At 45.8% G+C, this 12,600-nt stretch overlaps 1 protein-coding gene across 1 annotated transcript; it reads left to right on the top strand.

Annotated features, from left to right (window-relative positions):
• The first annotated feature begins 204 nt into the window (after positions 1 to 204).
• LOC112225917 (proline-rich protein 15-like protein A) lies at positions 205 to 8,576 on the top strand. Its single transcript, XM_024390052.2, has 2 exons — positions 205 to 491; positions 6,804 to 8,576. The coding sequence occupies exon 2, from the start codon at positions 6,857 to 6,859 to the stop codon at positions 7,178 to 7,180; it is 324 nt and encodes a 107-aa protein (XP_024245820.1). The 5' UTR covers positions 205 to 491; positions 6,804 to 6,856; the 3' UTR covers positions 7,181 to 8,576.
• Positions 8,577 to 12,600: the final 4,024 nt, after the last annotated feature.

Below are 12,600 nucleotides of genomic sequence, written 5' to 3'. Positions count from 1 at the left end.
AACAGTGCATTTGCATTGCAGACACATGGCAAAAAGTGTCGTCAGAGTGATTTGGCAGAACGCGTAATAAGTCGAGCGGATCTATTGAGCGTGGATCTACGCTCTTCCCTCACCTCGCTATCGCCCCGGTTGTGTTTACCCAAGTCCCAGTGGGCGGGGTCTGTAGTGCTCCACTCAGCTGAGTGTGTATCTGTGTGACAGGAGGAGGGACGAAGGTTGCACCTGTAGCTCTACACCTGACTATCAGAGAGAGACAGAGAGAGAGAGAGAGACAGAGAGAGAGAGAGAATAGGCTGTACAGGGGAGGACGAAGAAGACGAAGGGAAGGACAGCAGTAAAAGGATAAGAGTGGAAGAGGATTCTGGAGTGGATATTGCAGTGGCAATGATCTGATATTTGAGTCGATATATTTGGTTTTCCAAGCAGGGTTTTTCCCATAAACTATTAAGCTTTGGGAGGAAGGTCGTCTCCAGAGCTCTACATATATACAGGTGAGGTCATTGCATACACACACACTTGCGCGCGCACACACCCATTCAAAATCCTGTTATCCCTAACCCTTAATCTAACGCTAACCGTACCATTACCGTAACCCTAACCCTAACCTTAACCCTTACTCTAACCCTAGCTCCTAACCCTAAAACTAAATCTAGCTCCTAATCCTAACCCTAAATCTAACTTTAACCCAGCATTTGAGTTTGTGGGGACCAACAAAATGTCCCCAGTTGGTCAAATTTTTGTTTGTTTACTATTCTTGTGGACACACACACACTCTCTCTCACACACACACACACACACACACACACACACACACACACACACACACACACACACACACACACGCACAGACACACACACCCTAAACTGTGCATTGACAATGTACAATTAGCAACATTTTGCCAGATCGCAAGATTGTAATGATGAAATATTGACGATCAAAATGTAAGCGCTAGTTGTATTTTCCTTCACAACGTCAAATATCGGACTTACTACCCTCTTCCCGTAACATACCTAAACCAGATGAATACCTCTTAAACTGACCGAAAGTGGACTTCAGACAGAACGGGCTTCCTTGGGCCCCTTGTACCAGTTAGCAATAAGGACCTTTGAACACTGAGCCTTTTGACCCACACACACACACACACACCACACACACACACACACACACACACACACACACACACACACACACACACACACTGGGTAAACACTAAGCTGTTAGCACACACTGCACCTAACTGATTGCACTGTTCCTTGGTGACCGTATGTCAATGTGTCTACATTTGTATGGTTTCGATACAATGCTCTGGCTGGCTATGTCAGCTCTAAAATACCAATGTGACACTTTCATTTGCGTAACTCGCCTTGACATCCTACTCTTCGCTAATAATTACCAGCTGTATGATCTTATAGTCACGGCACCAATTTAACGTATACCAAAACACGTATAGTATATCCTTCGAGGGAATGACCCCAGCCCTAATGGCCGGCATATTGGCCACTGTTGCGTCAAAGCCTGCATAATGCAATAGTTTGACAGATTGACTGCAAGGGAGTTTTCCCTATATTTCCCCGATAAAGAGTCCAACGTTAGCGTGGGGAAATGGAGCTTTAATTGCAGACGGTTATCGCCTAAGGTGACTTGCCCGTCAGTGGTGTTGAGCCCAGTCTGCACACACAGGTGGATGTTTACCGTAGCGTAGACCTTCCACAGGACTGGAAGGGTTACTACAGAGGGTACAGGGGTATGGTCTCACTAGACATCTGCGCTCTTAAGCGCAGGTTTTTACTTCCTGTGACGCACCGGCGACACACTTTCTTTCGGGAAAGAATAACAGCGTGGTGATTTTGCTGGCTTGACTGGGTTTCTGGACGAGCAACATGGACATTATCCTTATGACCTTGAAGGGATGGCCTTTGGCCATCCCAAATAGTCACGCAACACAGCCACGGCCGTAAAATGAATGACTCTCTAAAATTGAGATCTCACGTTTCCTTGTTGGGTTCCTCATGACGCCGTGTAAACGGACTCAGCACTTGGAGCTTTACTTGGAAGTTACCTTGTCAGCTGACCTGGACAACCGGCTGTGCCAGCGACTAGTCCAGGACACGGTAAAGCTACTTGACAGATGTTCTGCTCTGAAGGAGGCTGTGAAACGGGAAGTCTAGGTTACTGATGGCTAAAGGACAAGAGGTGGATGGAATGACGGAGAGACAGACAGGGCGGACGACCTGAGAATGAGCTATGTTGAACGTCACTGACTGACTGGCATTCCAACGGGCACTAGAACGGGCAATAGAACGGGCACTAGAACAGGCACTACAATGGGCACTAGAACGGGCAATAGACCGGGCAATAGAACGGGCAATAGAACAGGCAATAGAACAGGCACTACAACGGGCAATAGAACGGGCACTAGAACGGGCACTAGAACGGGCAGTAGAACGGGCAATAGAACGGGCACTAGAACGGGCACTAGAACGGGCACTAGAACGGGCATTCCAACGGGCAATAGAACGGGCACTAGAACGGGCATTCCAACAGGCAATAGAACGGGCAATAGAACGGGCACTAGAACGGGCAATAGAACAGGCAATAGAACAGGCACTACAACGGGCAATAGAACGGGCAATAGAAGGGGCAATAGAATGGGCACTAGAATGGGCAATAGAACGGGCACTAGAACGGGCAATAGAACGTGCAATAGAACGGGCACTAGAACGGGCAATAGAACGGGCACTAGAACGGGCAATAGAATGGGCACTAGAACGGGCACTAGAACGGGCATTCCAACGGGCAATAGAACGGGCACTAGAACGGGCAATAGAACAGGCAATAGAACAGGCACTACAACGGGCAATAGAACGGGCACTAGAACGGGCAATAGAACGGGCACTACAACGGGCAACAGAACGGGCAATAGAACGGGCAATAGCACAGGCACTACAACGGGCAATAGAACGGGCAATAGAACAGGCACTATAACGGGCAATAGAACGGGCACTAGAACGGGCACTAGAACGGGCATTCCAACGGGTAATAGAACGGGCAATAGAACGGGCACTAGAACGGGCAATAGAACAGGCACTACAACGGGCAATAGAACGGGCAATAGAACGGGCACTACAACGGGCAATAGAACGGGCACTACAACGGGCAATAGAACGGGCACTACAACGGGCAATAGAACGGGCACTAGAACGGGCAATAGAACAGGCAATAGAAGGGCACTAGAACGGGCAATAGAACAGGAAATAGAACGGGCACTAGAACGGGCAATAGAACAGGCAATAGAACGGGCACTAGAACGGGCAATAGAAGAGGCACTACAACGGGCAATAGAACGGGCAATAGAACAGGCACTACAACGGGCAATAGAATGGGCAATAGAACGGGCACTACAACGGGCAATAGAACAGGCACTACAACGGGCAATAGAACGGGCACTAGAACGGGCAATAGAACGGGCACTAGAACGGGCAATAGAACGGGCAGTAGAACAGGCAATAGTCTGGGCAATAGAATGGGCACTACAACGGGCAATAGAATGGGCACTACAACGGGCAATAGAATGGGCACTACAACGGGCAATAGAACGGGCAATAGAAGGGCACTAGAACGGGCAATAGAACAGGAAATAGAACGGGCACTACAACGGGCAATAGAACGGGCACTACAACGGGCAATAGAACGGGCACTACAACGGGCAATAGAACGGGCACTACAACGGGCTATAGAACGGGCACTAGAACGGGCAATAGAACGGGCACTAGAACGGGCAGTAGAACGGGCAATAGAACGGGCACTAGAACGGGCACTAGAACGGGCATTCCAACGGGCAATAGAACGGGCACTAGAACGGGCACTAGAACGGGCAATAGAACAGGCAATAGAACAGGCACTACAACGGGCAATAGAACGGGCAATAGAACAGGCAATAGAACGGGCAATAGAAGGGGCAATAGAATGGGCACTAGAATGGGCAATAGAACGGGCAATAGAAGGGGCAATAGAATGGGCACTAGAATGGGCAATAGAACGGGCACTAGAACGGGCAATAGAACGGGCAATAGAACGGGCACTAGAATGGGCAATAGAACGGGCACTAGAACGGGCAATAGAACGGGCAATAGAACGGGCACTAGAACGGGCAATAGAACGGGCACTAGAACGGGCAATAGAATGGGCACTAGAACGGGCACTAGAACGGGCATTCCAACGGGCAATAGAACGGGCACTAGAACGGGCAATAGAACAGGCAATAGAACAGGCACTACAACGGGCAATAGAACGGGCACTAGAACGGGCAATAGAACGGGCACTACAACAGGCAATAGAACGGGCAATAGAACAGGCACTACAACGGGCAATAGAACGGGCAATAGAACAGGCACTATAACGGGCAATAGGACGGGCAATAGAACAGGCACTACAACGGGCAATAGAACGGGCAATAGAACGGGCACTACAATGGGCAATAGAACGGGCACTACAACGGGCAATAGAACGGGCAATAGAACGGGCAATAGAACAGGCACTACAACGGGCAATAGAACGGGCAATAGAACGGGCACTACAACGGGCAATAGAACAGGCACTACAACGGGCAATAGAACAGGCACTACAACGGGCAATAGAACAAGCACTAGAATGGGCAATAGAACGGGCACTAGAACGGGCAATAGAACGGGCAATAGAACGGGCAATAGAATGGGCACTACAACGGGCAATAGAACGGGCACTACAATGGGCAATAGAACGGGCACTAGAACGGGCAATAGAACGGGCACTAGAACGGGCAATAGAACGGGCAATAGAACGGGCAATAGAATGGGCACTACAACGGGCAATAGAACGGGCACTACAATGGGCAATAGCACGGGCACTACAACGGGCAATAGAACGGGCACTACAACGGGCAATAGAACGGGCACTACAACGGGCAATAGAACGGGCACCAGAACGGGCAATAGAATGGGCAATAGAACTAATAAGGAACCCCGCTGTAGAAGGGTCATAAAATGGGTTGCACTTTGACTGCAAGACAACCAACCACAAATAGGGCAGTACTACAGAGTCAGGTGACTGACACATGTATTAGTAAACCCAGATAAACAATTTAGCTTTACAAATATGTTAGGGTGAATAACAATTGACAAGTAAAAAAATATACTGTAAACCAAGAAATGATCGCACGTAAAGCCAGATATTAGACCAGACATATCTTAGACAGACTATTAATGCTGAGGCAGATGAAATGATGCCCAGACTAGCTTTGCCCTCTGAACGTTTCACCCTGGCAGGAAACCAGTCAAAGGAACTCAAACATTAACATGTTGGCCAAGTGTAGCCACTTGGCCAACACAAAAGCAGTCTTAGCTTCTGTTTGCTCATCCACAAACCGAAACCCAACCCTCAGCTATCGGGTTAAAGGTCACCAGCACCTAAACAGATCACCAAACGTACATTAGAATATTCTATGGAAATTTCCACGGCGTTGCTAGGCGACCGGTGGGCAATGGCCTATTCCCTTCTTCTGGGGGGGAGAGTGGCACATAGCCGAGGCTTTATCGGTGTGCAGCGAGGGCAGAGCAGTGTGCGTGTGTTCACGTGTCTATTTTTACGTTTGCTACATGTGGGTCCCCTCCGCCTGCATGCCTGTGTTCGCCTTTGCCTGCACATCACACAGTTCATCTGGTAAATGATGTACGTAAATGATGTACGTGTGCTGGTAAATCAGTACACGTTTGCTTATGTGGGCAGATTTACCTGTGTAGAAACTCACAGGACAGACAATACAACCTGCTCTGCCTGTATTACACAATGAACAGCCAAACTCTCCCACGACTGTTACAGTCAGAGCAGGAGCACTTAAACTGCACCGACACACTACAGAACACGTGATTTTTGGAATGCCCCCTTTAATATTTGTTTGCAGAACGGTTTAGCTGGAATTTAAAAAGCTTTTCACCTGGGTACTTCTCTCTCTAGTCCTGACAGGGGAAACGGTCATTGAAAGTGAAACACTAAACAGAAACTCACGGTTGAATGAATTACTTTAATGAGTGGTTGCTTTTGAACCCAGGCCAGGGGAATTTCAGCTAGAAAAATAAGTAAATTAATTCCCAGAAATGACTGCATCCGAATGGAACTAAGCCCACACTCAGGTTTGCGCTAGCAGTAGTCGTTGTTGTAGTAGTAGCGGTAGTAGTCATATTTATTGTGATGGTGGTGGCAACAATGGTAGAGGGATTGATAATGGCAGTAGTAGAGGCAGAAGTAGTGGCCATGGTAGCGCGGCGCTTGCAATTCAAAGAGCAACACCTCAGTACGAGAGATTGGGCAACCCGTGAGTGTCATCTCATCCTAGAAAGGGTTTGGCTGAAATATGAGGCGCTATTAGCAGCCAACACATTTAGCTTGGCCAACACACACTAGGAGTAACCCAATCTCCAGCGGTGCCCTGTCATCCCTCCACCATATGGTGCCTATTGAGTTCCCCTGAAATATTCAGGAGGGCTCAGTCCGTTCCTCCTGACACAGATCTATCTGACACAGAGTCAGGTTACTGTGGTTAGGGCTTAGGGTAAGAGGTGTGGCAGGAGTTTGAATGGGGAATGGGAAGAGAGTCATAGGGGGATTTAACGTAACTCTCCCTCCCTCCCTCACTCTTCTCTCTGAGAGTTCATGACTCATGTCTGATCCATCTTCACTGTAAACATTGTGGAACTGTAAAGCTACAGTTGTTAACTAACGTATTACTAAACTTCTCTCGCTCTTTCTCTCCCTACATCAACCCAAGGCCCCTCCATTCTTCCATCCCGCTCTCCCTCCTCTCTGTGTTTGTGTGTGGTCATGGCTGACCCATCGCCTGGCTGGTGGAAGCTGACCTTCCTACGTAAGAAGAAGTCAGAGCCCAAGGTTCTGTACGAGATCCCAGCGGAGCATGGCAGCAATACCACACCCCACAGTGGAGCCCCCGGGCCAGTAGAGGGCAACACAGAGGACAGCCAATTGAACGCCCGTCTGGAGAGGATAGTGGATAAGACGGCCACCAAGGGACGCCATGTCAAAGTGTCCCACTCGGGACGTTTTAAAGAGAAGAAGAAGATCAGGGCCACGTTAGCAGAAACGCCCGATCTGTTCCCTGGTCACAAGACTAGCGACAAGAACCTCTGAGCTCTGGGAAATGAGTTCACGTACACACACGCAAACACACCAAAACGTCATGTCTTTCTCTATCAAACGAATTCGTGCAGACTCAAACACAGAAGACTTTCTTTGCCTCTCCCTCAAACACATACATCGGTCTCACCATTTCACACGGTCCCTCTATCACACCCAGTGACACGCACAGAGATGAAAGGCAGTGCATCCCCATTGGGCCATGACATTTTGTGTCAATCCAGTCAGATATCTCTGTTCTTTCGTTCCCTAGAAATCTGGGACTCACTGAGAGTCATTGTAGGCATCTCAGTATCACACTCTCTCTGTCCCTTCCATCTATAAATCAGTGGAGTGGTGGAAGAATGGGACACCTGATTCTCCCCTGTCTGTCTGCATCCTACCTAGGCCACGAATACATAAACAGACTACCTTTAATAAGGTGCTATTAGTCATCTCCGATTTTAAATATTCAACAGGTCCTAGGGACATGGGGAGTTTCAGGTCCTGCATATTACACTGTACAGTCATGGTACGGTACAGAATGTGTACTTTATTGGTGTTGCTTAAGTTTCTTGTCTGTTCAAAAGCAAATAGGTAACGTATGAAACAGACGTTGTTGTTTGCATAACAGCTTTATGACCTAGAGGGCATGGTTACTGGCTGTTGGAGGTTGACTGGTTTCCATAGCAAAATACTGTGTCACGTGTCATTCGTAGACATGTCACCTCGAAAATCAATTGTTCTAAAACTAACCTGAGTTGTAAAACCTGAGTATATATTGTCCTGTTTTTTTTCTTTCTTTAAAGCTTTAAAAAAAAATGCCAGTAGGCCTCTCTTTTATCCCTTCAGAATTTAACCTCACACTAGACAAACGTTTCAGTTTTTCTTCTAGTTGCACTTTCTAATGTAAAAGTGAAGGACTGCTTCATAGATCGACTGCAAGGCTCCAACATAACATGCATTTCTCCAGTGTTGCTTTAGTGTTTACAACAGTCTTTTGAAGATATTGGCAGACACTGAAGCCAAACTAAAACCAGAGATGGAAGTGGAAGCGAGACACCCCACTTGCTGTTTTTTTTTTTTTGGTTCAATGAAGTAAGTGGACCAGACCCAGCTGCTATTGCATTGGTGGCTATGGTCGACACACCCAGTTAAGTAGACTGGAACGGACTATTTATTTTCGATGGTAAACGGCCTGAGTGAACTATCTTCACTTATCCACCATATTCGCTAAAACTATTCATGAGATCCCTCCTCTACAAAGACTGAAAAAGTACATTTCATTTCATTTTCACCTTCTACACTTAATGACAAAAATCACTTTCATTGAAACGGTGCTGTACATTCTGAGTAATTTTGTAAAATAAATACAGACTTGTTTTATAAATAAAATATATGTCGTATTTTATTGAAATGCTTACGGCTCTTTCTTGTGTTACTGTGGACTCATTCCATTGCCCTCTAGGAGGATGCCCTCTAGTGGGAACAAGCCCAATGTTTATCTCAAAGTTGGCACATTCGATCTAGGCAGCAGGGTTGGGGTCAATTCCATTTGATTTCCAGTCAATTCAGAAAGTAAGCCAAATTCCAATTCCAATTCCACATTTTCCTCATTGAAAAGCATTGAAGAGATTTTGAATTCGAACTGCAGTGTACTTCCTGAATTGACTGGCGTCGAAATGGAATTCACCCCAACCCTGCTAGGTCTATTATGGCAACGGATCCCAAACGGTTCATTCCCATGACCCCTTCATGAACATGAAACACTACACAAAATGTATACTACCTACCAGTTATAAAATAATAATACATGCCATGTTGATGCTTATACTGTCCTTTGGACCTGCATATCCGGGCTTATCAGGTGTGCAGATAGTCCTACTATGATCAACATTGTATTTGTAAATTATATTAGGGATTATAAGGGACTGGAATATCCTGTATATTAAATATAATGTCGTGAATCAATGCACTTACTTGGCTATAATCCAACGTTTGACAAGTCTGCTATGGCAATCGACGACCACCAGGGGGCAGTGACAAGCCAGAGAAATCAGAGCAATACGCAAAACTCCTTTGCAGAGAGAGAGAGAGAGAGAGAGACAGAGAGATAAAGAGAGAGAGAAGGAAAGAAAGAAAGAGAAACAGACAGAGATAAGGGGAGAAGTTCATTCGAGGAGCAACAAGGGATGAAAAAATAGGCTGAATGACACTGAAGAGGCACATTGACAAGAAGGAAAACGAACATGTGCCTGTGTGAAAGAGGCTATGATAGAGTAGCAGAGGCACACAAGGTCTTATCTGATGACATGGAGTCTGAGCTTGCTAAACATATCAAGAATCTCGTGCACCAGTTTAATGGGCTTAGTAGCCTCAAATGCAGAGAACTTGCTTATGAATTGGCACATCAAACAACAGTCAAGAAATGGAAGGGTAAGTTATATTGAACAGAGATCTACAGTATACCGAACAAAAATATAAACACAACATGCAACAATTTCAAAGACTTTACTGAGTTACAGTTCATATAAGGAAATCAGTCAATTTAAATAAATTATTTAGGCCCTGATCTACGGATTTCACATGACTGGGAATACAGATATGCATCTGTTTGTCACAGATACCTTAAAAAAAAGGTAGGGGCGTGGATCAGAAAACCAGTCAGTATCTGGTGTGACCACCATTTGCCTCATGCAGTGTGACACATCTCATTCGCATAGAGTTGATCATGCTGTCGATTGTAGCCTGTGGAATGTTGTCCCACACTTCTTTAATGGCTGGGTGAAGTTGCTGGATATTGGTAGGAATTGGAACACGCCGTCGTACACGTTGATCCAGAGCATCCCAAACATGCTCAATGGTTGATATATCTGGTGAGTATGCAGGGACATTTTCAGTTTCCAGGAATTGTGTTCAGATCCTTGTGACATGGGGCCCTACATTATCATGTTGAAACATTATGTGATGGTGGTGGATGAATGGCACGACAATGGGTCTCAGGATTGCATCACGGTATCTCTGTGTATTCAAATTGCCATCGATAAAATGCAGTTGTGTTTGTTTTCCATAGCTTATGCCTGCCCATACCATAACCCCACCATGGGGTGAACTGTTTACAAATCATCAAATCGCTCTCCCAAACGCCCCCTGGACACGTGGTCTGCGGTTGTGAGGCCGGTTGGACATACCACCATATTCTCTAAAACAACATTGGCACGACACCGGGTTTCTTATGGTAGAGAAATTAACATTCAGTTCTCTGGCAACAGCTCTGGTGGACATTCATGCAGTCAGCATGCCAATTGCACGCACCCTCAAAACTTGAGACATCTGTGGGATTGTGTTGTGTGACAAAACTGCACATTTTAGAGTGGCCTTTTATTGTCCCCAGCACAAGGTGCAACTGTGTAATGATCATGCTGTTTAATAAGCTTCTTGATATGCCTGTCAGGTGGATGCATCATCTTGGCAAATGAGAAATGCTCAATAACAGGGATGTAAACAAATGTGTGCATGAAATTTGAGAGAAATAAGCTTTCCTTGATTTAAACTTTGACCTACCAGCATCATCCCCCACTGTCACAGGACACCGTCACCCACTTACCCAAAGGCGGCTCAACTTACCCTGTCCTTAAGCCCAATTTACTCCATACCGGGGGAAGACGTGCCAAGAGACCACTTTATTTGGACAAGCTATATTTTCAAAACGGTTCTGTTTAAATTCATTCAGATTATTTCCAGGGATACACAACATCCTGAGATACATGTTGACATCCCACTTTGCACCATTCACATGTGCTGTTCAAAACATCAAGCTGGAGAGATACCACATTAATTGAGTCAGGACTACAGTTTACTGTAAGCAAACTCTTCCGGTGGACAATTTACATCAAATGACTGACCCGACTACCAGTCATTTTATCTTTCGTTGAGGTGTAGAAAAATGCTGTCCGTTGACAGACATGTATTTTAACAACTGAACTCTACAGACATGTCTATTAGGCTTTGTCTTTCTTCAGTAACTATGCAGTGGCTATTCATCAGGAATCGGGTCTTAAGGTGATACCAAACACTTGTGAAGCATCTCACCTCCTCCTTCCACTAACACGTTATGGTATGGAGGTTACCGAATGGATGTGTCGTCACGTTTATGCATAAAGTACTTGACACGCGTGTGTGTGTGTGTGTGTGTGTGTATAAGTTAGACGTTCAAGGGGTTTTAGGTCAGGATGTAGAAAATGCATGCTGTAGGTCAAGTAGTTATCTGTAAGGCCACCTACCCAAGGTCGGGTCATAGGTGAGTGGATGGGTCGAACCCTGTTACCTTATCGTTATGACGGACACCTCAATCATAAGCTCCGAGAAAACAAAATGCAACTGCTATAAAAAAAAATGTAAGCCTATCATATCACATTCCATGATAATTCTAGCCTATTATTGAGCATTTATACAGTAACAACCACTGGTCATATATCACAGCTTACTCATGAGCGCCAGCCAGTAACATTACACAGGCTCAGGCCTCTTCAGCTCCAGAAGCTCCGTCCCAGTGTAAACAGACGTCAATGTCAACGTCTATTCCACGGTGTGCCTTTCTTGTGAAGCTGGAAACGGAAAATAAAATGTTTTTGTTGCCTCTTATCCTCATCTTTTATTCCCATGCTCCACCCTTGATGTTTAAGAACCTGATTTCCCTTAGAATTGTGGACTCTTAAAGACAGACTTCAACCGTCAGGCAATATCAGATTTCTCTCACAACAAAACATTACTGTAAATACGTTTAATACATGCACACAACTTCTAATATCACTGTCCTGACTGTGCTGCTGCTCCAGTTTCAACTGTTCTGCCTTATTATTATTCGACCATGCTGGTCATTTATGAACATTTGAACATCTTGGCCATGTTCTGTTATAATCTCCACCCGGCACAGCCAGAAGAGGACTGGCCACCCCACATAGCCTGGTTCCTCTCTAGGTTTCTTCCTAGGTTTTGGCCTTTCTAGGGAGTTTTTCCTAGCCACCATGCTTCTACACCTGCATTGCTTGCTGTTTGGGGTTTTAGGCTGGGTTTCTGTACAGCACTTTGAGATATCAGCTGATGTACGAAGGGCTATATAAATACATTTGATTTGATTTGATTTGATTTGATCACCTATTCTGAAAAGTTTAACTCGGGTGGACTTTTATCTCACCTGCATTGTTAGATTAGCTACTGTACTCACGCGTGGGAATTTCTGCGAATGTGCTCCGAGTGTTTGTTTCAGCATAATCGGTGTACGGCATTGAGTTGTACATCTGTGTGTATTTAGATGTATATGCATACATTTTTTCCCCCCACAAGTGTGTAAAGCCTGTGTGTAGTCCCGTGTTGCTCAGTTGGTAGAGCATGGCACTTGCAGCGCCAGGGTAGTTTGATTCTCACGGGGGACA

This window comes from Oncorhynchus tshawytscha, linkage group LG27 (genome assembly GCF_018296145.1).
Source record: "Oncorhynchus tshawytscha isolate Ot180627B linkage group LG27, Otsh_v2.0, whole genome shotgun sequence".
In the NCBI taxonomy this organism is placed as follows: domain Eukaryota; kingdom Metazoa; phylum Chordata; class Actinopteri; order Salmoniformes; family Salmonidae; genus Oncorhynchus; species Oncorhynchus tshawytscha.
Note: the sequence above shows the minus strand (reverse complement) of the source record. Positions and strands in the feature narration are given on the sequence as shown.